The sequence below is a fragment of the Eretmochelys imbricata genome, chromosome 3, assembly GCF_965152235.1.
Source record: "Eretmochelys imbricata isolate rEreImb1 chromosome 3, rEreImb1.hap1, whole genome shotgun sequence".
NCBI lineage: Eukaryota > Metazoa > Chordata > Testudines > Cheloniidae > Eretmochelys > Eretmochelys imbricata.
In genome coordinates, this window is record NC_135574.1 from 73,902,645 (window position 1) to 73,929,753 (window position 27,109).

The window sequence follows — 27,109 nt, forward strand, 5'->3', positions numbered from 1 at the left end:
ACCCACTGGCTCCCAGTCCCCATCTCCCCTACCTGCCTCCCAGTTTCTTTGTCCAGCAAGCTCCAGTCTTTCATACCCCAACCGCATTATTCCAGTTTCCCCTCTCCTACCATCCTTCTTTGCCTCTCTACCACCAAGGTTCCTTGTTTCAATCTATTCCCTATGCCCCCCAGTCTGGCTCTTGTCCTCTCTGCTTTAGAATCAACCAGCTTTTTCCTCCATGCTGTCTGAGCCAGTGGGAAGGTACTGAGAACACAAGAGAGACAGGATCTCTGTTCCAAGTTCCAGTGTCCATAAGTAGCCCCGAGCAGCAATCACAAGAAAAGTCATTCTCTCAGCCCCAGGATGGATGGAATCTTTGGGGAATTTAGCTGTGAAGCTCTAGCAAGTTTCTACTGAGCATGTGTGAACTGTGATTTTCCAATGGCTTATAATATAGCCAAATTTGGGGGGATTGTTCCTGACAAAAAAGCCACCCTAGTGCCAAAGTTCAAGTCCCTGCTCCAAAGTATAGAGGCATTAGAGCATCTCAAAGAAAAGGTCACCAGAATTTTTTAAAATGGGCAAGCCAATGTATTTTTCCCTAGCCTCATTCTCGGGTTTGTCTGAAATTTTCTAGATATATTCAGTCTGCAGCAAAAACCCAACATGTAAAATTTCAGACCAAACAGTTAAAATTTGGCAAATTTACAAGCAACTGAAAACAGGGTCTTATAATGGGAAGTGTCAAGCAACCTTAATAACAGGCAATGCTAGTAGACCCATGTATAATAATAGATGATACCACCACCACCTTCACTAAACACTTATAAAGTGCTTTCCATGGGTAGATCTCAAAGCACTTTACAGAGGTGGGTGGAAATATTATGCCAACATTACCTATTAAGTAACTGAGGCACTGAGTGGTAAAGTGATTTGCCCACAGTCAGAGTCAACAGCAGTGCTCTAAATAGACCCTGATCTTCTGCCTCCCAGTCCAGTGCCCCATCAATGAGCCAGACTACCTCTGATATTATCTGTCACATTATTAGAGGTTACAGTACAGTATCTAGTTTCTCAAGGATTTGATTGAGGGACGTAGGCAGTAAGTTTATTTGGTGTTTGGGGAAGAGTACTTTAAAATAGTTTTGTGGTGTTTTAATTGTTAAATTCAAGCTGCTGCACATGTGTCCAGAGGCTAAGGGTAAATTTAAAATGAATAATGGCCCCAGTGCAGCACATTTGTCTTCTCTTCTGTTCTTTATCGTGTCTGCTCCCAGTCCACAAGGACCAGGATCTCTGATGAACTATTCAACGGAGTCCTGAACCGAGGGTCATTTCAGAGTCTCTGTTCTCCCTGCTGTTTTCCAGCCTGCACATTCAGGAAGTAATAGACCAAAAATAAAAATATTTGCACTGCTTTATCTTTTTCCCCACTTCAACCTCATTTAAAAGAAAACTGAAATAAACCAATATAATAAAGTATTTGACACGAGAACTCTTTTCACACAGAAGTCACTAAAAATGTAAATCCCGTAGACATTCATTCATCTCCTGTTTATTCATCTTAAAAAAAAAAGACATGCCACCTGAAAAGTATGCTCTTAGCTGATCTGTATAATCTGTGTTCTCATTACAGTTATCCTCATTCCCCCCACCATCAACCACCCTCTGATGTTTGCTACAGCCAACTATTGCATCTTGACTTAATTTAGATTAAAAGCTCTTTGCAGCAGGGACTGTCTCTTATGTGTTTGTACAACACGCAGCACATGGGGCCCAGATCCAGACTGAAGGCTGTGTGCACTACTCCAATATAAACAATAATAATAATTAATAGTACCCTTGTCCCCCCCATTGATTATTTGGGAAGAAGTTAAGTCTAGGTGTCTACAAACTGGTTTTCTCCTTCTCCAGGCCTTACTTTATGACATGTGCAGTGGTCTTTCGCAGATATAAGGTCTGTGGGATGGTAATAGAATTGCACAATGCCAGCAGCATGGGATGCTGTCCAATTCCTGGAGAAGATGGTGAAGGAGGGAGAAAGCGCCCAAAATACTGCTGAATAACGCTTCCTAGCAGTTGGTTCAAATAGGCACCTTGAGTTTGGGACTGACAGCATATAAAGGACAAGCCCTGTGGAAAGTAAAAAAATTGAACAAGTATAAATATAAACAAGCATCCAACATCCCCCTTCTAACTGTAACAGCTTCTGAGGCCTAAAGCTGTGTGTGAGCTATTCCTGCATGCAGAATGGTAACTGTGGCTCACACGTTCCCTTCATAACTACGGAATCTCATTGTTTTGTAAAGCACATTGTGATACTGGAGTACGAAAGGCGCCAATCCAAGTTAAATATTGTTCCTATTAATGACATAATAGAAAAAGTACTTATTAGAATAAAGATCTGATAGGAGAGTGCTGGGGCATGACATGAAACAAGTTTGTTTGAGTTAGACACCCAGCTATACTGGATTTTTGGGTAGGGGGGTTGTTGCACCAGTTTAAGGCAACACTTGCTTCGGTGCAACTTATCCTGAATACATCACACCTTTCCGCTTTGCACTGGTACAGGCTATCTTTTGGTGTACCTACAATGATTTAATTACACTGGTTCAGGTACCCCTAATCTGGACAAGTCCTTAGAAGTGAAAACCAACAGTGGAGAGAAGGAAACATCAATAGAATACCAATCCTGAGAGAGGCCTCTGGTCACTGCTGTACTGGTGAGTTTATATTTGCTGCAGGATAGCCAAAGTTCTGTTTTCCTACAATTTTGAGTTTCCTTGTGAGACAATCCTTCAGGATAGGATTATAACAAGGACTGCGCTGTCACATCTTCCCATAATGCTTCTACAGCAACCAAGTGTAAATGACACCATCCTAGCTGGTGATGCATTCTACACAAGGAAGGAACTGGTCATTTTCTCCTACTGGGGGAACTCAGGTTGATGAAATAGGGCTGCAAAGGTGTTTTTCCTTATCTGTTGTTCTACCCAAGTGATCGTGCTGATTCTATAACAGTTTTATACAAGGTGTACCTGTATCTTATAGCAACTCAAGGAGATGCAGACTGAAACTGACCAGGATCACATCAATTTCACGTTGTCCTGGCAATAAGTTAGCTATAAATTTGACTTCTAAAATTATATCATCAGCAGAGGCATATGTGGGAATGAAGAAAATATTGTATACAACCCAAATTTATATAGGTGTAGAGCCAAATTCACAGCAGCAGTGACCTGGTCCATAGTCTTGATGAGTTTTAATATTTTTCAGCTTCCAAAATCTGCTCTATGTTATTTTTGGCACACCATATTCTTCAAATATGATTTTATATTCTAAATTTTGCAGACAGCTGGTCACAGATAGTAAAAACTGAAAAATGTTGAAATTTCAAAGTTGTTTTTATTTCAAAGAGTTTCACTTATTTTTTTAAAATTGAGTTTAAACAAAACTTATTGAAATATTATTTACCAAAACCCAAGACAAAAAAATGGTAGATGATGTCTTGATTATTATTTTTTAATACAAAAAATGAAAAATTTCAATGTAACAACTTTTGGTGAAAATGTTTAATTTTTGAAAAAGACCATTTCTTTTCCAAAGAAAAATTAGACTAGCTCTAATTTTGGATGTAAAATACACACACACAAATTAAAAGCAGAAAAAAGAAATTAAGAGTCATTCCAGTGGCAACTATCAGAATAAAGTTAGCTCCCTAAAGGAGCTCATGATTGTGGTGTCAAGAGACTATGCAATAATTCATTATTGCTTCTTTTCTTGCTGCCTCTTTCCTAGTGGTGGTTTATTTTACAGAGTAAGGTGAAAAATCATTAGAGATATGTAAAACAAATTGTAGCAATGTAGAGCCTGATTGTTTTTGGTTACAACATTACCAACTCAAAAAAGCAAAATCCATTGTAAAACACAGTGAATAAACTAGGCAGCAAATGTCTGCCCAATGAGTGAGCTGAATAATGTCTTTAGTTAAATTAATGTATACATGTAGCTGTGGAAAAAAAAAATCCCCTACCTGTATAATAGGTTTCTGTGAGAGTAGGTCCATCCCAATAGGTCCTCCTCCCTTCACTGGTGACTGACAGGAAGAAGGATGAGTCAGAGGGGAAAAAAAGAAGCCCTATTCCTGTCACAAAGTGTCATAATGGAGAGTGCACTCAGAAACCAGAAAAAGAAACTTCCTTGGAATTCACACACTAATACGTTGATCAAACAAGTTGGGAGGCTTCTTGACATTTTCTGGAATTGAGAGTTATTTTTCTGGAGAACAGATGTTTTGGTTCCATTGTCAGGGAAGAGAGAAATCCAGAAACTCAAGAACCAAGGAGCTTAAGGACCTGTCTGACAGACAGATGTTGCCTGAGGATAACCCAAACACCACTGAAAGAATGTTTTAAGTGTGTCTTATGTGAAATACATGCAGGTTGTTATTGAAACTTATTTATTATGGTCTTGTATCTTGTATCTTCTGATGAGATGCTGCACTAGATGTACATGGAAGATTGCTTCTTGTGGCACAGCTGTTAATAAGACTTAAGGGATTCCATATTGAATTTCCTTTATTCCAAAAACTAGCACAGCTACCTGCAATCTAAGACTACTCTCAAGTCTCCTGAATGCTTCAACACTAGAAACAGGAGAGAAAAGACATTCATCTAGCTGAGCTGAGGGACAGGAAGAACACCACATAACTTGGGAGTATAGGATACACTTGTTTACAACTTCTCCTTTCCACAGGTTAAAGAAATAATATTATTAACAACAACAACATTATTATTAAAGGATTAGAGCTTGAGAGAAACAAGGCAAATTCTCAGAGCCAGGTGAAAAGACAGAAATAATCCACTTGGCTGATAGTGTGTTTTCTTATTCTTAGGAAATGGGTAATTCTGCTCCTAAAAGTAGCCATCCTAACAAAGACCATACCAAAAAGTGTGCCTTCACTGAATAACAGGGACAAAAGTGATTGTTTGTTCTGAAATACAGACACATACTCCACTGGCTAAAAATTTAACAAAAAAGTTGACAAAGTTGAAGTAGCATCCCTGATTCTAGGTCATCAGTAGCCAAAATAATACGATTTAAGTTACTTTTCATTTTTCTTTAATTATTTTATAGAGCTATCTATCTTGACACCCAAACAAAAAACTCTGGTGACAAAAGATTTATTTAGAATTGTGCTGAAGCCTTTCATTCCTGAATCAAATACCTTTCTAAAGATGCTTCCATTTTCCTGTCTGATGGATCAGATAAAGCTACCTCTTCAAAAGACATATACGATTTTGTAGATCACCCAGTAATATGGGAGTCTATTTTTAGAAAGGCCCCCAGACCATTTTTCTCCTTAGGGGAGGGTATTATATGCTTTTTGGCAGAGGAAATTTAGCGCTTCATGGGTGATAAACTTCCCCTGCACGGGTCTTCTGTCTCACGGACCTTTATTCTAGATTGGAAATAGTGCGAAAACACCTTTCTTTTTGTGAGCATCAGGAAAAACACTTCTCTGTAGTAGCAGAATCCTCAGTCAAGTCTTGGGCACTGATCTCATTAGGTGGCTCATGTCCTCTTCTTTAAAGTGCCTCAGAGAAGAGTCATCAGACTCTGAAGAGGATGCTGAATAAATTTCCTCTGCCTCCTCAAACCTTCTGAGAGAGAAGCTTGGATTTCTTTTTTGCACACAAAGGCATGTCAGAATTGTTGTGCAATATAGGGCTTTTTGTTTGGTGACCAAGAGTACTTCTTGCTCTTATAGTGTTTAGAGAAGGCAAGATCTCCATGGAGGCCAAGATAGAGAGTTGATGCAGTAGCATCAGAGACTTTGGCTTCACTGAGGTATTTTGCCAACTCCATATCCTAAGTGGCAAAGTGGATTGAGCAAAAGCTCTGTAAGGTGACTTGGAGAAATGTTCATGTCACCAGTGGCCAAGGAAGCAAATACAAGGAGGGGTACTATCTTCTTTTGGTAGATCCTGTCAGAAGTTAGCTGGGAACCTGCCCTCTCGTGTGAAGGAGAGGACGAACCTACATTGCTAGACTGCAGCTGCCTGCGTTTTGGACTGGAGGTTTGACCTCAGCCATTTCAGACACACAGACCTTCTTTATACAACAGATAGGCATTACAGAGAATGTGGATAAAGGCTGCCTTATTTTTCTCCACTTTTGCCATGTTTTTCAGGCATCTTCTGAAGAAAGAAAAAAATATTCTCCTGAGGAGAAGTGCATGCCAGCATCATCTCCTCACTTAAGCAGAGTGGCAATAGATTCCTGTGTGCACTAACAGCAGTGACTCTTTCTGTCAGGAAATGCTTCTTTCTTCTGATTTATCCATCTATCTGTCAATCACCTATGAAGAGAGAAGGACCTATTAGTAGGGACTGCTGGTGCTATTCACTGCAGAAACCCCAAGCTGTCTAATGACAACGTTTCATGTCAGTCCTGCTGATGGAATAAATCTATTCACCAGTTAATGTTGTACAGTGCCTATTAAACACATGCTATAATTCACAAAAATGCGGTACTGAACTTGTTCAGATCTTTCACACTACAGTACAGATGAGGGCTTTGAAGGCCTGTCCCTTGAGAGATGCTGAGCATGCTCAATTCCATTAAAGACAACAGGAGCTGCGCATGCATAGTGCCTTTCAGGATCAAGCTCTTACAACTTCTTTATTTAAATAGAAATAATACTGATAATTTGAACAGAGTATACTATAGGCCCCTATATATATAATACATATTCATTCCACATACACACATCATATTCTGTAAGACATTTATACCACTAAATTTGGAAATAATAGCTTTAGTGCACAAACACTTATCTTCATTACTGTTGGCAAATGTATACCAACACTCCTCCAAATCATTTTCTAAATCCATTTTATCAGCAATCAGAACGATTTTCAGATTCCCCGTAATAAACTTCAGCAATTCGCTAATACATAAAATCAGATCACAACGATGTTTCCAAAGGAATAAAATGCCTAATGTTGGATGTTATATGCCTTGCCTCATCTCACAATTAAAAACAATTCCATAAAAACTTTAAAATGGCCATCCATTCATTTTTTTGGTGCCTCACCTTCTAATGTCTGACACTTAACCACTCTGCACACAACTTCGACAACAAATCCTATCAAATTCTTAACTACAGCATTTCCTAGGTCATCAGCTGTCTTAAGAACAGTCTGTACAATGGTAGAAGAAACAACCTCCCTTCAGCACCTCTGAAGACAAGAAAAAGTACCAGTTTAAAATTGTGAAGTGATGCCAGGGCCTCAGCAAGCCTGAGAAGGCTGGATCAATTAGGGAACACTAAGAAATCTCCAGGAATTATCCTGAATGTAGTGGAGAATGGACCCTGGGTATCAGGAACCCCTCGAGATGTGTACATGTTACTTAGGGTTTTCTGAACCCAAACCTAGTGGTAACTATCTTTTCTTCCAGACAGTTTCAGGAAATAAATCAGTGTGAACATACCTCCTTCTCTGATGAACGATTGGCACAAACTTGAGAGCTTTTGCCCCCAAATCCCTTTTTATTGAGACCAAAGCACATATCTAAAACAACAACATTAGCTCACATTTATTTAAGCAGCTAACTAAAATTAAATAAAATAAATGCAGTAAATGTAATTAGACAAACCAACATAACACTCTATGGCCAATCTTAATGGAGTTCTTAATTTATGCACATGGCATTCAGACATATGCAATGGGCACCCTAGATATACCTGATATTTACTTTCATCTCTTTAAAACATATCTACAGTCTGGGGGTTTTAGCGTAGTTAGAACATATCTCAGTGATCATAAGGAACTGCCCACAATAATACTTACCTGAGATACTAATAAACCACACCTATCCATGCTGTAGCCCTCAAAGTACTCATGACACAGAAAATCAAAAGAAAAAAAGGAGGAGGGGGGGAGACAGAGAGAGGGAGAGAGAGAGAGGAGCTCTGCCATATTCCCTAAAAGATCTGGGCTTTGCCACTATAAGTTAGGGAAGTTCCAGAGTTAAGGACCCCTTAGGAAGAGAGCCAGGTTGCTAGCCCCCTTCTTTTTAAAATCAGGACCATGTTGCCTTGAATAATTTGCCAATTGCAACTGCAATAGTATCACATGGGGAGTGCGATAGTTTGGCAAATCTGTCTACACACAAACTTCTGAACTCTGGTGGATTTTATGAAACGTATTTGGAAAAAGAACAGTATTTGTGGCACCTTAGAGACTAACAAATTTATTTGAGCAGAAGCTTTTGTGGGCTACAGCCCACTTCATCGGATGCATAGAATGGAACATATAAGAAGATATATATATACACACATACAGAGAACATGAAAAGGTGGAAGTCGCCATACCAACTGTAAGAGGCTAATTAATTAATTAATTAAGATGAGCTATTATCAGCAGGACAAAAAAACTTTTGTAGTGATAATCAAGATGGCCCATTTAGACAGTTGACAAGAAGGTGTGAGGATTCTTAACATGGGGAAATAGATTCAATATGTGTAATGACCCAGCCACTCCCAGTCTCTATTCAAACCCAAGTTAATGGTATCTAGTTTGCATATTAATTCAAGCTCAGCAGTTTTTCTTTGGAGTCTGTTTTTGAAGTTTTTCTGTTGCAAAATTGCCACCTTTAAGTCTGTTACTGAGTGACCAGAGAGGTTGAAGTGTTCTCCTACCAGTTTTTGAATGTTATGATTCCTGACATCAGATGTGTGTCCATTTATTCTTTTGCGTAGAGACTATCTGGTTTGGCCAATGTGCATGGCAGAGGGGCATTGCTGGCATATATCACATTGGTAGATGTGCAGGTGAAAGAGCCCATGATGGCGTGGCTAAAGTGATTAGGTCCTATGATGGTGTCACTTGAATAAATATGTGGACAGAACTGGCATCGGACTTTGTTGCAAGGATAGGTTCCTGGGTTAGCGTTTTTGTTGTTTCAGAGTAACAGCCGTGTTAGTCTGTATTCGCAAAAAGAAACGGAGTTCTTGTGGCACCTTAGAGACTAACCAATTTATTTGAGCATGAGCTTTCGTGAGCTACAGCTCACTTCATCGGATGCATACCGTGGAAACTGTTTTTGTTTTGTGTGTTTTTGTTGTGTGGTTGCTGGAGAGTATTTGCTTCAGGTTGGGGGCTGTCTGTAAGCGAGGACTGATCTGTCTCCAAAGATCTGTGAGAGTGAGGGATCATTTTTCAGGATAGGTTGTAGATCTTTGATGATGCTCTGGAGAGGTTTTAGTTGGGGGCTGAATGTGACACCTACTGCCGTTCTGTTATTTTCTTTGTTGGGCCTGTCCTGTAGTAGGTGACTTCTGGGTACTCTTCTGGCTCTGTCAATCTGTTTTTTCACTTCAGCAGGTGGGTAGTCTAGTTTTAAGAATGCTTAAATGCTTGTTCCATTCTATGCATCCAATGAAGTGGGCTGTAGCCCATGAAAGCTTATACTCAAATAAATGTGTTAGTCTCTAAGATGCCACAAGTACTCCTGTTCTTTTTGAGGATAGATGAACACGGCTGCTACTCTGAAACCTGTCATTGTATTTGGAATCATCCACCCGTTACCAGTGCTGGTGGCACATCTCTCCCAGACCAGTAACAATGGAGAGTCATTAGCATGAATAGACACAAGAGTAAGAGCACCTTAGAGCAATGGGATGGCTGAAGCCTATGGAAACTGGTTTTCCTCAGATTGTCTGCAGAGGAATGGAAAATCCCCGGAAGGAGAACAAAAAAATCAGACATTAGGACTGGCAGTTAAAAACTCAGATGCTGCGTACACAAAGAGATGTGGTTTCTGGTTCGGAGGGTATCTTTTGACTGTCAGACCAGCTCAAGCTTGCTTGCATGAGTCAGCAAGGAGAATGCATGACCAGGGAGAGAAGACTGAGTCAGATGAGTCAAGTCCAGGGACTTCTGAAGGGACTGGCTACAAAGCCAAAGACATCTTGGAGTGGTGAGGGGGCAAAGGAGGGAAGGGTTTTGAATGCAGGTTTTTTGCATGGATCTGTAAGTCTATAGGCTCTCTCTATGAATACACCATGTGTGCTTTGCAAAGCGTCATTGTCATGTGCTCCGGAAAGGCTAAACTTTAAACCAGAGTACCCACTAGTAGAGATCTGGAATAGGGTGTGCTGAAGCTATTGGGGAGATTGGAGGGGGCGGGGGCAGCACTGGTCTTACGATCTAGGGCAAGTGGATTGTGGGGTCCCACTTTCACAAAAGGGTACCAGCAGAAAGTCAGCACTCAAGGAGTGAGGCTAGAGGGCAGAAACAATGCCTGGAGCCTGACCAGATTCAAGGCAGGGTGCTCGAAAGCACACGGATCCAGCAGATAGGTCCATACCCAGCAGCGTAGTGAGTGTCCTGCAGGGGGAGCTCAATAAGGACTGTGTCAGGGAGCGAAACCAGAGAGTACTGTTTGATTTGTAATGAAAGAGGTTCCGGGGATCTGGCAATTTTTTTACATTCATAATGATGCATTCATGATGCATCAAGCCCAGAGGTGCCGGGGTTCAGCACTGACACAAATTAAGCACTGCCAGAGAGACAGGACCCAAACCATCTAGAACTTCACAGAAAACCATGATCTGAAGACTACACCCAGAAGACTATTGGTTTTCAGCACAGACTACAGAGCACCAGTGTAATATACTCTGTGGATGAAATACCACTTAGTAAGCAGGCAGCCACATTGTGTAGTAATATCAGCTTCCAGATGGTGACAAGGCGTAGACAGCTTCTCAAAGTTCCCACGAACCAGCAAACAACTAAGTCATATACTGCTAGGTCATTATATAGGGATATTAATTTTACTATGACACGCCATCAATCTCAATATGACTTTTGGATAAAGGAAGAAAGCTGTGGGACGTCTACAATGTCACCACAACCTCTGAATTTAATTACTTCCTTTTATTACTTGGTTGCTTTTAAGGACAGTAGCAAGAAGTTTACGCTCAAAGTTTAGATTTTGAGCAACCATAAAAAAGGGTTTTACAGAAAATAATGTGCACATTTCATTATTTTAAAAATAGGTCTTTTCTCTCCTTCACCCCCAATTTAAACAACCTCCTGCACTTCCAATAAACCATACAGCATTTTGAGAGTAAATGAGAATGTGCGTGGGGGGGGGGGGGGGGGGGGGGAAGGAGGGAGGAAACAGACTACAACCAATACTGGAACAAATGACTGGACCAAATCCACTATCAAACTACTGAGATAACAACAGGGTCTTCTCAGAAAGTACACAAACATAAAAAACAGTGAAAAATAAACATTTAAAATATCTAATCCTTAGTAAACTAGAGTGTTATTAAAGTATATTTAATAAAGGTATATTTTCAAATACATGTTTGCTTTCTAATCTCAACTAGTGTCCTTTTATCCATTATGCTTATTTGATCTGCTGTCTCATTTCACAAGCCAGTGTTGGTGATAGGTCAGCTAAATCTTCTCTCTACACAACGATCAGGCTGGCATATATTGGAATGCATCCTCCATCACTGCTACACACCCCTCGGGGAGTGGTGAACCCACTGGGGAGGGGTGGCGTTTTTCCCTCCCACTCGCCCCAACAGGAAAAACGCTACTGCTTCTGCTTGAGTTAAATGAGATCAAAGCCATTTTTGTTCCACTGCTGTTCCAGAAGGTGGTTTGCTCGCTGATAGAGCAACTCAGATATTTACCTGAAGATACAGAGGAAGATTTTCCCGAATGGCAGACAGCATAACGGCAGGCAGCTCTTTGTCTTGCTGAAACACAGCAAGCGGCAATAGCAAGCTATCTATGATGCGGAACAACAGCTGTTGTGCTTTCGAAGTTGCCAGTATTGGTGCCCAGGACTTTACAAGGCCTCCTATTGAAGAACAGTCAAGAAACACCCCAAAAAACAAATTACAAGCAGGCAAAAAAATTTCAAAGCAACCTACTGTTACATGATCCCCGGGTAACCATAGCAACCCAGTTGCCTCATTTTCAAGTACAGTCCAACCTGCTTAGTGAACCTGGATACAATGGAAGTCCATTTACAGGACAGCAAAATGGAAGTCCCAAATTATTTCAAGGCATGATAACATACAAGTTGTAATTTCAATTACAGTGAAGTTGTTTTGCAAAAGGAATGGCTACAACTTAAAAAGGGGCGACCTTATTATACCTCTGTACTATCAGCGTTCCACAATTTAACTACTATATTTGGCATATTTGTACACTACAGTGGCCTCTCCCACACATGCCATAATATGGGTTCTCAAACTTTTTCAAATCTTCAACAGACAGATTGCCTTTCGCTTCCATTCACAACTGCATAACAGCCCTATGGCAATAAGGAAATTGTTTACAGGGAAGAACGATATTAGAAAAATATTTTATATATATTTTAGCTCCTCTTAATGCAATTTACCAGCTGAAAACAAGGGGAAGCTAGCTTCACATTACCAGATACCTCTCTATAGACTGCTGGTGGTCCATAGTTTGAAAACTTCCATGCTATACAAGAGCAGCACTTCTTACCTCTTTTCAACACCTTTGTGTACTGATTTGCACAATTCCCTGTCCTTAGTTTTAGTGTCTTACTTACTGATTGTAAAAGGGTGTTATTGTAAAAATACCTTGGTATCCAGCTTTATTAAAGCTGAAGTGCAGTTTTTATTGAGGAAATGGCTGCATACTCAGCAGCATTTTATTACTCAAAGTACAGTGCTACTAATATAAACAATCTAATAAAACAGATTCTTGCCCATACAACGTAGTTCTCATCAACTGAGCACAATTTAAGTGTATATCCAATTATAAACAAGAAAAGGTTTCCTAGGTCAAAAGTACAGGGGCATCCCAAGGAAATACGTTCAAGACTGAATAAGTAATGGAAGACATCAAAAATAGGCTTTTACAAGATGTTATTAATGTATAAAAGTCAACCCATTACCATCTCTAAAAACAACGAACAACAACATTCATCTTGTGGAGTGAAAGAAAACACAGTGATCAATCATAATGAAACACAGTGATCACTTAGCAATATTTCTAATAATGCTGTCTAGTGCCCCATTTTCTTCCAACTACCATACACAAATATTTCGAAGAAGCATAATCACCCTGACCCAAAGTTCTATGCCCATTATCACGGACACTATGCATTTGGTGGCATACGGTAATACAGTTTAGAGACACGTACAATGCCCATACTTGAGAGGCTTCCAGATTTATCTGGAAAGCATCTTACTGTGTGACTGCAGTTTTACAAGCTCACAGCAGGTGAAGAAATGACTGAGATTACTTTAACTGACAGAACAAAACCATAACTCCCATTTCACTCCTTTTTTACTAAAGGAAAAGGACAATTTTTTTGTATCTAGTGGTACAATTTCAGATTCTGATAATATCACCATTTCTTATGGGAAAGGAAAGAGAGGGAAAAATTACCCTTTAGTCACTTTATTATATAAAAAAGGTTCTGGCATCTGGATACCTAACACAGCTCATTTGGTTGATAGCTTATGTACCAGAATATACAGATCTGGGAATCAGAAAATAAAAGCATTTACCCATTAATAAATCTGTTAAATCAGATATACATTCAGCATGCTACTCAAATGTTAGTTTTGCTTACTTCAGTAAACAATGCCCACTGTTTTAAAGATGGTGCTTTCGCTACACATATACATGTGCACACAACCCTCTTCATCTTTTATTTAAAGGTAGGTAGGCCTTGGGTCAGATTCTGGCACCTTTATTCATAGGTAGTACCACTTTATTCTTTGAGCAGTCCCACTGGTTTTAATGGCAATGCTCAAGGAGTAAGGAACTATTCAGTGTGGGTAAGGCTCCCAGAATATGGCCTTTAATAATGTGCACACAGGATCAAAGAGAAGAGTGCCAAAGTAACGCTCATTTAATTGATAATTTACATAGTCAGATGCACTACCATAGCATTATAGCAAAGATACTGCAGATTAATAAAAATTCCATTCTGTGGGCATTTTCCCTTGTTTAGTTCCAGTAAAGATTTTCAGTGAACAAAAATATTAAAACCTCATGATTTCAAATAAAAGCTAAACTTTGTTAGTATTCACAGCACAACTACAGAGGAAGGATTATTTTCTGGAGGAGAGAAATATTGTTGTTTCAGAGGATCAAGATAAAAAGGTGAGAAAGATAAAAGAGAAAATAAGGAATTTTTCTTTTTAGTAGTTTTCCGATATTTAATCTTTTAAACATCAGGAAAATAGATTATTAAAAAATCCACACAAAAAGTTGTTCATTCATGCTGGGTTGAGTCACAATATTTTACTCATTCCCTACACAAAACTATTTCCTGTGCTACTGAATTATGAAACAAGATGATGCACGGTTGCAAAATAATTACCTATAATGGAGTAAGTGAGCTGCAGGCCTTCAGCGGGTCCTTTCTTCTGCAAATAAGGTTTTACATATTTTACCACGTCACCTAGATATTCCAAAGTCTTTGTTACCATGGCAGATTTCTCAGCTACAGTCTGAAGGCCACTGTAAGTTACACCAACAGCCTGAGAACACAAAAAAAGTTAAATAGACCAGACTCTGTTGGATTTTGTTTGTTTTTGTTAAGTACTGTCCTGAAGCTTGGCTAAATACTTTTTTAAAAAAAGCACATTCAAGTTTTGGTTTTACATTGCACATTATAACTGTCCTGTAGAACCATGATAAGAGGTACAGTACCTTAATGAATTGGACAAGAGCATTCTTAGGGTCTTGCTTGAAGATTGAGTCATCAAAGTGTGCCTTTGAGAAGATGTTTTCTACTTCTGAGAGTTTAAAAACCAGCCTTGTCATTTCAGTCAGCTGCTCCACATAAACTTTCCCTGTTTGTTATAAAGGGAATATAACTGAGAATGCAGTATACTTTGCTAGTCAACTCCAGATATGGTTGAGTTTTCTATTTATCTGTTAACAAAATCATGAAGTCAAACACGATTCAAACGTGTTTAAAATATGAAGACTCCATAAGTTAAGGTTTCTTACTAGACAAAGGGCTTGTTTCTAAACTAGGCAAGTATCCAACACTGGGTGAGAGTAATGTGTATTAGAAGTAATCCAAGCCCTTCACTCTACCATTAGCCTTCCCAGAAATTTACAGAATATACATGAACAATATCTTTTAGAAGATTTGTTCTATGGATAATTAGAAGTGCAGTATTCTAAATAAGACTGAATAAATATCATTCAGCACATAAGGATGAAGCAGCCAAGAAAGCAAAATATCCAATCTAAAATGGGAAAGAATTATTCATAATTGGATGTTTTTCTTTTTAGGGAGTTCACAGCATGATTCCTGGTTATTTACTTCAGATTTTCACATTTTTCAGAGCAGTTCTTCATGGAGGAAAAAATAGCTTGTCTCCTTGGGAGCAAGTTTTTGTTCTTTGCTTCCAAGGAAACAGCTCTTTTATCTTTGTTTGTGACAAATTTGTCATATATAGAACAGGCAAAACATCAAGAAATAGCAGAAGCCATGTAAAGAAGTACATTTTGTAATTAGGTAAAAGTAAAGAAATACAAACAAAAATACATTTTGTCATTAGTTGAAAATATATGCCATTTTTGCTATATAGAATCGTTACAGCAATTCAAACACTAGGGAAATGTGAACACTTACCAACTGTTCGCTCAGCATCTGTCCTGGTCAACGTACCACTAGGCTGATCAATGTACATTTGTAAAATGCACCGAAACCAAGAACGTACTGACAAGGCTTCATAGGATGTATGTCCCATACCAGAAAAAGCTTCAGACAATGCACTGCACAAATATAGTGGTGGGGGGAAAGGAAATAAATAAAGAGCTGGAAAAAAGCCTCATTTTACTTTAGTTTTATAGAGAATGTTTTTAGCAACCCCATTTATAACTGTATACAAACATAACACAGAGAGAGGGCCAAACTTGGCATTCCTTTAAATACATGCAACCTACAGAATTTTGCCCAGAGTTTACAGATGCCCAGATACAGGTGATGTGTTAAATTCACTAGTGCCATATGTGGTGATGTAATTTACAGGTCAGATGTAAGACATAAAACTGATGTACAGAAAATCTGTACAGTTTGTTATTTTTCAATCCAGCAATGAGGGTCTCTCTCTACTTAGAAGCCTAGGGATGAGAGGTGATTTGTTTCGGCAAATAAGACTGTGACAAATCAAAAATAGTTAAGGAGAAAAACCTCACTAAGGCAATCTAGAGGTGTCACAAATGACTGTGAAGTGATTAACAAGGGAGTATAAAAGGAACTATCCTCCTCTACAAACACAAAGAGGGCCAGATTCTCCCCTAGTTTACACCACAGCAAATCAGGACTAATTACATCAGAGCTAGTACAGCTATACTGGTGTACAGAAAAGTGTAAGAGAGAAGAAAAATCAGGTGCACTTTAACTGTCCATGGTAGCACACTTCCCAGATATTTCCAGCAGCCAAGTCCCACATAGACCCCCAATATCACTTGAAAGTATTCTGTCAGACCAAACATAATTTGAACATTGAATATATACTTTAAGTACTATGAAATTGGCACCATTTTACAATATTTAAATGTGTGATGCAATGTATACTCCTGGGAGAATTCTGCGCCAAAAATTTAAAATTCTGCGGCCTAAAATTAAAAACTCTGCACACAATATTTTTAAAAGTCTACAAAATTCTGCAAATATTATTTGTCAAAGCAACACTGCATAATCACACCAGTTTCAATTATTTTGGTAATTTATGTCAAAACACCTGTCAGCAAATATGTCTGTAACAATACAGACATCCACAAAAATTCCCCCAGGAGTAGAGAGTTAAAGAAACCCCTATGCCAACCCAATTCCTGTTTCTCTGTCCCTTCCCACCTCCCAGAACCCAGCCATCCTCCCCGAGTCCAGACGCTCACCCCTCCCTCCCAGAAACCAGCCGAGTCCCCCCAGCCCAGACACCAGCTCCCTCTTTTCCAGAACCCAGCCGTGCCCCCCCAGCCCAGACACCCATCCCCCTACCGCCTATGGATCCAGAAGGAGAAACAGCCTGTTGCTGGGTCCCAGCCAGGCTTGTGTAATGTCCAGCACACCACGGTCTCCTTCCCTCAGAGCATGCAGGGAACTGCAGCTGCTAGGAACTCTCAGAAGGGGAGGGATAGCTCAGTGGTTTGAGCATTGGCCTGCTAAACCCAGGGTTGTGAGTTCAATCCTTGAGGGGGCCATTTAGGCATCTGGGGCAAAAATTGGGGATTGGCCCTGCTTTGAGCAAGGGGTTGGACTAGATGACCTCATGAGGTCCCTTCCAACCTTGATATTCTATGATACGCCGGGCAGTGTGAGCTGGGCTCTGCTGCCTCCAGCAGCCCCTAGTGGCATCCAGCAGCATTGCAGCCCTTTCTGTGGGGGAAAGGAAATTATGCACAAAAAACATTAATTTCTGAAAAATTCTGGATTGCACACTGGCGCAGATTTCCCCCAGAAGTACCTGTTGTGGAGGCAGACAGAGGGGGCATTGTGGCAACTCTATCGGAGGATGAAGCAGATTCACCTGACTAATGAGCGGGTATCATGCCACGTAGGTGTTGGGTGAGTGGCTCGCTGACCAACTTCACCAAGGAGCTCAGTCACACTAGTTGGTGCTGCGATGTTCACAGCCTCACAGACTTTTTTCATATATCTAAGGAGTGCCTGCTACTCGTCTGCCCAAGCAACATGTGCCTGTGTAATAGTGCTTAATTCCATCAGGAACTCCTAGCTGCAGGACAAAACATCTCCTCTGCATATGTCAATAGCACTGGGGAGTAGGTGCTGTGCCATCTGCAGTTACTACGAGACCAGTTGTCATATTTGCTTCAAGTTAAGGAAATTAACTGGGGGTGTGAGTGTGGAGAAGGACACCTTCGTATTCATTAGAGAGAGGGGACATGATAACAGTTTTCAAGTACATAAAAGGTTGTTACAAGGAGGAGGGAGAAAAATTGTTCTTCTTAACCTCTGAGGATAGGACAAGAAGCAATGGGCTTAAATTGCAGCAAGGGTGGTTTAAGTTGTACATTAGGAAAAACTGCTTAACTGTTAGGTGGTTAAGCACTGGAATAAACTGCCTAGGGAGGTTGTGGAATCTCCATCATGGAGATTTTTAAGAGCAGGTTAAACAAACACCTGTCAGGAATGGTCTAGATCAGAGTGGGCAAACTACAGCCCGCGGGGCTATCCTGCCCTGCCCTTGAGCTCCAGGCTGGGAAGGCTAGCCCCCAGCCCCTCCCCTGCTTTTCCCTCTGTCCCGCAACCTCAGTTCGCCGTGCCGCCAGCACTCTGGGCCAGAGCAGATACAGCTCAGAGCGGAGAGCGAAAGAGAGATGCGCTTCCCCTCAGAATGAAGGCTCTGATTCAGTGAGTGTTTATGTACATGCGTAACTTTATGCAGACCCATTTAAGCCAATGGAACTACCACACCCATACATTTAAGCATGTTCATTTCATGTTTGTAGGACTGGGGCAAAAATCTGTTAAATAAATTTTAGGATTCTACTCAACATGCTCATTCTTACGGTCTCAGACATTAGTACTGTGTGAAAACTAGTATGAGATTTCCAGATGAAAAGGTCCACAAGTCCAGTTTTATTATTTTGTATTTATTATTATTTTGGATGTTATTGATACTATACTGCACCCCTCCCTAAATATTTTTGTTATAACAGAAACCTAAATATTTAATTATTTCTCTGTTGCAATATCATAAAAAGTCCAGAGGAATATTAAGACAAGCTTAAAATCTCTAAGCATGAATGAAAGGGGATAAATAGATGTTGGAATTACCAAGTCATAACATTCAACATATTAAAATTCAGCTATGGGTGCTACTGCTTTACCTCTTAAATGGTAGGGATGGTAACAATAGTAGAAGGGGAGGGATAGTCAATATGCAACTAAATAAAGTACAATACTGTGTGGGTCAAAGCATTTCATTTAGCTGCAGTGTAATGGCCTTCAGAAGAGTATTGATACAGAGTTATTGTCTAGATCCCAGTTTTCCAATACCAATTAGCGATAACACTTTTTCCATTTGGAAAAAAAAGCGACTTGCTTCATGAAAGAAAAATTAACTTAGCAATTTAAATGTCTACCTGTCAACTTTCATTATCCAAAGCCATAAGAAAAAAGCTTTAGAAAATAAAGGAGGACAAAACCATAATAAATTCAAGGAATCTAGAACTTAGAGAATTGCAAAAGGTCTATAACAAAGAAAGTAGATCACTTGAAGGGAAGCACTGCTTTTTAAAATAACATTTTCTTTTAGACCAATGAACAAATGAGGGAATTTTGTGTGCTAGAAAGGATCCAAAAGAACAAGGAGTTTAAATTGTTCACCTGTTTTGTATTAGATGACTGAGATATCGTGATACCAGCTGGGGACACACCATATCGTCCCATCCAAATGATTGCATCATTGCTAAAACAGGCTGTGGCTGGAGATCTGATGGAGCTGTACAGGGCATGTCCAAAGCTAACAGAGTAAAACCTGATTTTCAACAGAGAAAAAGGAGGGGCAGAGTGTTAAGTTTCTCAAAATATTTAAAATATATTCCTGTTCTACTAACAGAGTCTGCTGTTAGTTGTTATTTAATACGTATGTTTCTGTCACTCCCACAGGCCACAATCATGATTGGGAACCCATCATGCTAGACACCGCTTAAATGCATATGAAGATGCAGTCCCTATCCTGAGGGGCTTACAATCCATGACAACACACAAGATCCAAAATTTGGCAGATTGATACAATCAAATACACACTGTTTAAAAATACATTTCCTTTTTCCTCCCCCTTTCATGCACGAGTACATTTTTTGTCCTATAACAATTTTTAAAACACTTTCTTCCTCCAGGAATGAACTTTGGAGGATTAAACTATATTTTGAAAGGTAAGGGATCTGTAGAATTGTTTCTTTCTATGTTTAGAATAAACCTTTTTAAAATGAGAGTTCCTTGGGGGCAGAGGGAGGGAGTGTAAACAGTGCAATGAACAATCCCACGTAGGCCAAGACAACATCTTCAGATCTAGAAATGAATACCTGCCACAGAATTTTTTTTAGAGACGCAGAGTTGGTGAGGTAATATCTTTTATTGGACCAACTGCTGTTGGTGAGAGAGAGAAACTTTCAAGCTACAATTTAGATGTCACAATTTTTCTCTCACCAGCAGCAGCTGGTTCAATAAAAGATATTACCTCACCCATCTTGTGTCTCTAATATCCTGGAACCAACACAACTATTACAACACTCCATACAGAATTTTTTAATGAGACATAACCATGCTCTTTATACTGGTGGACCACCATGAAACCTACATCCAACACTAACAAAAAAAAATGATTCTCATAGCTCATTCTTTATGCTATGGATAACAAATACATTTCAAGGCAGGCAGGAGACATATCATGGAATGCTGATATGTTATTAGGGTAAATGAAATCGGCAACAGCAAAGGAGGTTTGGAAGACTGATCTTTATTTTTTGATAAAATGTAAGGTGCTCACCAGCTCCCAGCTTCCCAGAAACCGGCATATTAATAAATTAACAGTATACTTTGAACTACATGTATCCAGAAGCTGATTTTTGACTAGCTGAAGTACATAATAAGTCAATTCTCAGAAGCAATACAAATGCAGCTATTTGAATTAATGGAACAGGGCTAGGTCTGTGATCTTTCTAGAAGTCCTCAGTAAGGGTCAGTGTGTAGTTTTGCCACCCCAGAAATAAGCTAATGACCTTTTGTAAACCACAGTCAAAATATGGTGCTTAGTTCATCCGTTTACCCCAGGGAAGGAAGTAATCATGCCAACCCTGAGAGGTACATACTTAGCACAGATTACTTTCCCCACCATGGTGGTTCAGCAATGTTTGCCAGTGCAGGGGGTAAAAGTTGGGAAACTGAGTCACAAGTCCACCCAATTTAGGCTTAATCAATTTTTGCTTTTATTTATATCATTTCAGAAAGAAATATTATCACTCAGTGTCTGGACATACATTTATGCCATCCAGATAACAACAGACAAGACAGAATTGGTAAACAGCCCAAGTTGCCACATTCTGGAACACTGGGAAGTTCCTCCACCTTCCACGATCTTTGTCGCCTCCTCTGATCCCTTGGTCTGGTCCTTCAGCCCTGTTCCTCAGTTTCTGGTCTGGTGTTTCTCCAGTGTGGGTCCATGTTTGCTTTGTCTTTTATACATTTCTACACTACAGAACTACCAATTAATCTTCATCCAATTGGCTTTTAGCACATCAACCTTATGGATTTTAGATAACCAGTATATTACGCATGCGCAAGCTTCAGTTACCCAACTTAGGTATTTTTCCTGCTGGTTTTGCAGTTTCTGGGTGATGTTGTTTTGTGTCACCTTGCTCTGTGTCTTTTTTGTTTCTCTGTTTTTATTTATCATTACTTGTTTGTATATCTATTTCTTACATCTCCCAACATAACATGTTGATTCTGTTCTACTGGCAATAACATTTTAAGCAGATTAGAAATTCTATGTAAAAGAAGAATTGGCAAAACCACACTCATTCCACCAAAACCTTGGCTTAAGAGATACCTTATCTGTACTCATTCTCTGCACATAATTACAAGTCATTAAAATATAGCTATCAAAGCTTTTAATCTTACCATTAACAGTTCTTCATTTTATATTTCAATGTTACAAGTCAGTATTTGGATTCTTTAATGTCCACATATCTTCATTCAGAGCTCAGATTTATTTGTAAATCATTACAAAGAAACTTCGTTAGAAATTTTCCTGTGAATGCATTTTTGAGGGGTGATTCCATTTTAGGGGCCTTGATATTTAGTTGTTTTAATGATACTCCAACACCAGTATACTCTGAGAGAGAGGGGAAGGGGGCAACATGGTTAAAACTGCCACTTCCTGTCCCTGGATGTCCACCCCCCACCCACTTGAATAGGAAGGGGAGTAGCAGTGCTGTGGAGGCTTCTGTCTCTCCCTTGTGTAGCAACCTTCAATGCAAGTAGCCCACGCAGTGGGGTAAGAAGTTGCATTCCTCCACATTGCTCCCCTATAACGGTGCATAACACAGATCACAATTGTATCTATACTCAACACTCTAAGCAGATTTCTAATAGAGGTTGGTTCTTTCACTATTTCATTGTATGAAGAAGATGAAGAAGAAGAAAATAGAAGGAGAATGGATCTTGCTTTGGTTTTGTATTGCCATTTTCTATAATGCCTCAGTGGTGGCATTACCCTTTCACAAGAGTCTCTCTCATTACCATTATCTCACTTAACTATTGCAGAACTGCTCCAGTTCAAGGGTCTCTTAGCATTTCTGTTACTGACCTAGTCCCTGAGAGCTTATAAACATAGTTCTTAATTCACATCATGAGGGGGGAAAAAAAAAAAAAAAAGACTCCGTTTCGATCTGGCCTTTTCAGATTCAGTACATCCTCAGAGCTAGAGATCAGCCCCCTGTCAAACTGAAACATAGTATTATATTAACATTTCAGCAAAAATAATACTGCATCCAAATGCAGTGAGCCAGATCCTCAGCTGCCACAAATCAGCGTAGCTCCACCGAAGCCAAGGATCTGATCCAGCATTCTTACTATTCACTGACACACTATCCATCTGTCTGGATTCGGAGTGGTATTTGCAAGGTAAAATTCTAGCAACCTAACAGCTTCCAATACAAAATGACTGATCAGAACAGTCCAATGTAATGTCAGAATGCATCTGAAAGTAAAAATGCTACAAAAAGTGATAATGAAATTTACCTTTTAAAAAATATCTGCATAGATGTCAAAACATGATACCAAAATGTAAATTATGTTAAACCATTAGCATACTGAAAAAAACAAGATGAGAGAAAACTTTCATGTGAAGCTATAGAATAGATTTTAGGTATAATGTAATGAACCATAAATCATTATCCTTATTTAGATTACAGCAAACATTACAAATATAATTTAAGCTGTCAATGATGCAAAAAATCAAAGAGTCCTATAGATTCAAACCACTCCAGTATTATAGATCTGTATCCTATTGACAGAGCCAGCACTTCATTTTTTTTGTTGTCAAAATATTTAGCACCATTATCACAGAGCCTAGTCTCTACATTTGCGTAGATTTGAGCTACTAAACATGAGCAGGAATATGCCAAAACCTTAAAATGGAGAAAAGTTTGCATTCAGGGAAATAGCAAAGGAGGCAACAGAGAAAAGGAGCGTCAGTGCTGACCTGCAGCTGTATCTGCAAGCTGTGGAGGAGGCAGTGTCTGTGATATCCTTTGGCTCTTCAAGAAGGGAAAAAAATTTCTCCAGAGAGCACTGGCAACAGCAAGGTGGTGCTCTTTAGCCACTAATGGAAGTTGTGTGTTTGGGCCCGTGTTCCCTAGCTGAGGTCCCTGGATCACACGTTCGTGCACACTCCTAGGGAGAAACAAAAACAACGTTAACATGCAATAAATGAAAAAAACAGATTCTTTCACAGTTTCTTTAAACTGCATAGTCTGAGAACTGAAGGATCATTTTGTGTAATTAAAACCTTTTTGCAAGACATTATGCATACCGGTTATTTGATGGATGAATGATGGCATATTAAGCACCATAAAGTTAATGTTAATTACTAATGTCAACCATTAATTATATGCTTTTTAATATGTCAGATCAAAATGAGAAACAGGTCACTTTAAAAAGAACGTTTGCATTTTGCAACTGCTGGCAAGACAAGTGAGTCTTGCTTACAATCCAAAGCCAGGCACTCTTTTTTTTAAAATTATCTGTAAGAGTGTAAGTGCATGGGTGTGTACAGAAAAACAGTAAATAATGAAAAATGCTTTTTCTTAATTGCAAGACTTAGTATTAAAGTTGACTTTTTAATTTGTGAAACCTCAGTAGATGCGTGGTTAGATAAGAGAAAAGATGCATGTTTTCCTGATGCATTGCAGACAATTCGGTTTGACAGTAGGGCCACAGCTTTCTTAGTACAGTAAGGACAAAAGTTACCACTACCACACAACTCCCATCTCTTCGTGAGACAATGTGGCATAAATTCAATAATGCACTCAATTTTCTTTGATTCTTCTAGTACCATTCCTGCTACTTAATCTAATTTGGAAGTTGTGACTTTCTAGAGGTTTAATAGAGATATGTCTGCAGGGAATCAATGTTCTCAGAGAAATGGGGGTGGGGGGAGCATTAATACATTTGTCTGGTAGACTAGGATAGGAGGCATTACTGCAATGGGCTGATCAACTAAATAACATGCTTATTAAAAACAATCTGCAGGAACACACTGTCATTCCTGTTCCTATTTATCTTCTGGTCAACTCAATTGAGATTGTGCATTAAAGCACAGGCAGCATTATTACATTTGCTTTATTAAATTCTATAAACAGCACTGTAAAGTCAGAGTCAAGATATTTAGAAGATAATAGCATAGAGTGAAGGCAGTGAGACTTGCTTTAACGCTAATGTTTGTAGACTATAACATAAGAAAAAAAACATGAGATAGTCACACGAGCAAATGTTTCACAACACTCCTTTCTCTGGCTTCCTAGGTTTTTATTCTATGCTCATCCTAATAAATAAAGTTCCCCCCTGGAGAATGTGAAAGAATTATAAAAGAATTACACAACTCATGACACTCATTAGGACATCTGGACTGGAATAATTTTAAATAAAGAGCAGACAGGCAGCAAGGCCTACTCTTAGCCCTGGTCTACACTAGGAGTTGAGGTCGAATTTAGCAGCGTTAAATCGATTTAGCCCTGCACCCGTCCACACAAAGCTCTTTTTTCGACTTAAAGGGCTCTTAAAACCGATTTCTTTACTCCACCCCTGACAAGGGGATTAGTGCTGAAATCGGCCATGCTGGGTCGAAATTGGGGTACTGGGGATGCAATTCGACAGTATTGGCATCCGGGAGCTATCCCAGAGGGCTCCATTGTGACCGCTCTGGACAGCACTCTCAACTCAGATGCACTGACCAGGTAGACAGGAAAAGGCCCAAGAACTTTTGAATCTCATTTCCTGTTTGGCCAGCATGGCAAGCTGCAGGTGACTGCAGAGCTCATCAGCAGAGGTGACCATGATGGAGTCCCAGAATCGCAAAAGAGCTCCAGCACGGACCGAACGGGCGGTACGGGATCTGATCGCTGTATGGGGAGAGGAATCCGTGCTATCAGAACTCCGTTCCAGTTTTCAAAATGCCAAAACATTTGTCAAAATCTCCCAGGGCATGAAGGACAGAGAGCATAACAGGGACCCGAAGCAGTGCCGCATGAAACTTAAGGAGCTGAGGCAAGCCTACCAGAAAACCAGAGAGGCAAACAGCCACTGCGGGTCAGAGCCCCAAACATACCGCTTCTATGATGAGCTGCATGCCATTTTAGGGGGTTCAACCACCACTACCCCCACCGTGTGCTTTGACTGCATCAATGGAAAGGGAGGCTACACGGAAGCAGATTTTGGGGATGAGGAAAATGATGATGATGAGGTTGTAGATAGCTCACAGCAAGCAAGCGGAGAAACCGGTTTTCCTGACAGCCAGGAACTGTTTCTCACCCTGGACCTGGAGCCAGTACCCCCCAAACCCACCCAAGGCTGCCTCCTGGACCCGCCAGGCAGAGAAGGGACCTCTGGTGAGTGTACCTTTTTAAATTGTATACATGGTTTAAAAGCAAGAGTGTTTAATGATTCATTTGCGCTGGCATTCGCGGCCAGTACAGCTACTGGAAAAGTCTGTTAACGTGTCTGGGAATAGAGCGGAAATCCTCCATCGACATCTCCATAAAGCTCTCCTGGATGTATTCCCAAAGCCTTTGCAAAAGGCTTATTCTGTCCACCATCATAGGACACTTTACCATGCCAGGTCAGTAGCACGTAGTCGGGAATCATTGCAGAGCAAAGCATTGCAATGTATGTTTGCTGGTGTTCAAACAACATCCGTTCTTTATCTCTCTGTGTTATCCTCAGCAGAGTGATATCATTCATCATGGTTGAAATACGGTGCTTTTCTTAAGGGGACATTCAGAGGTGCCTCTTCCTGCTGGGCTGTTTGCCTGTGGCTGAACAGAAATGTTCCCTGCTGTTAGCCATGGGGAGGGGTTAGCCACGTGGTGGGGGGAGGCAGAATGCGACCTTGTAACGAAAGCACATGTGCTATGTATGTAATGTTAACAGCAAGGTTTACCGAGAAAGAGTGTACCCATTGTTCTATAAAATGTGTCTTTTTAAATACCACTGTCCTTTTTTATTTCTCCACCAGCTGCATGTGTTTCAAGGATCTTCTCCTTCCCAGAGGCTAGCAAAGATTAGAAAGTGAAAAAAACGCACTCACGATTAAATGTTCTCTGAGCTCATGCTGTAAGCTCCCACACTGACAGAGCACAGACGAATGTGTGGAGGCAGACAATGTCAGAGTGCAGGAAAGCACAAAATGACCGGGAGAAGAGGTGGTGGGCTGAAGAGAGGGCTGAAGCTGAAAGGTGGCAGCAGCGTGATGAGAGGGGGCAGGATTCAATGCTGAGGCTGCTGCAGGATCAAACCAATATACTCCAGTGTATGGTTGAGCTGCAGGAAAGGCAGCAGCACAGACCGCCGCTACAGCCCCTGTGTAACCAACCGCCTTCCTCCCCAAGTTCCATAGTCTCCTCACCCAGATGCCCAAGAACGTGGTGGGGGGCCTCCGGCCACCCAGCCACTCCACCCCAGAGGATTGCCCAAGAAACAGAATGCTCGCATTCAATAAGTTTTAAAGTGCTGGGTGGCCTTGTCCTTCCCTCCTCCACCAACCCACCTGGTGCTTCCCTCCTCCACCACCCCTCCTGGGCTACCTTGGCAGTTATCCCCCTACCTATGTGATGAATTAATAAAGAATGCATGACTGTGAAGCAACAATGACTTTATTGCCTCTGCAAGCGGTGATTGAAGGGAGGCGGGGAGGGTGGTTAGCTTACAGGGAAGTAGAGTGAACCAAGGGTGGGGGGGGGTTATCAAGGAGAAACAAACAGAACTTTCACACCGTAGCCTGGCCACTCATGAAACTGGTTTTCAAAGCTTCTCTGATGCGCACCATGCCCTCCTGTGCTCT

At 40.3% G+C, this 27,109-nt stretch overlaps 1 protein-coding gene across 1 annotated transcript in view; it reads right to left on the minus strand.

The window, feature by feature from the left end:
- The window catches only part of MMS22L (MMS22 like, DNA repair protein), a 141,277-nt gene that overhangs the window by 10,694 nt on the left and 103,474 nt on the right, over positions 1 to 27,109 (minus strand). Inside the window, exons 15-21 of the mRNA XM_077812836.1 lie at positions 23,255 to 23,445; positions 19,375 to 19,525; positions 15,652 to 15,794; positions 14,715 to 14,857; positions 14,383 to 14,542; positions 11,702 to 11,871; positions 1,904 to 2,115 (exon numbers count right to left, since the gene is read on the minus strand). Coding sequence (XP_077668962.1) covers positions 1,904 to 2,115; positions 11,702 to 11,871; positions 14,383 to 14,542; positions 14,715 to 14,857; positions 15,652 to 15,794; positions 19,375 to 19,525; positions 23,255 to 23,445 — 1,170 coding nt within the window. The remainder of the gene's footprint in view (positions 1 to 1,903; positions 2,116 to 11,701; positions 11,872 to 14,382; positions 14,543 to 14,714; positions 14,858 to 15,651; positions 15,795 to 19,374; positions 19,526 to 23,254; positions 23,446 to 27,109) is intronic.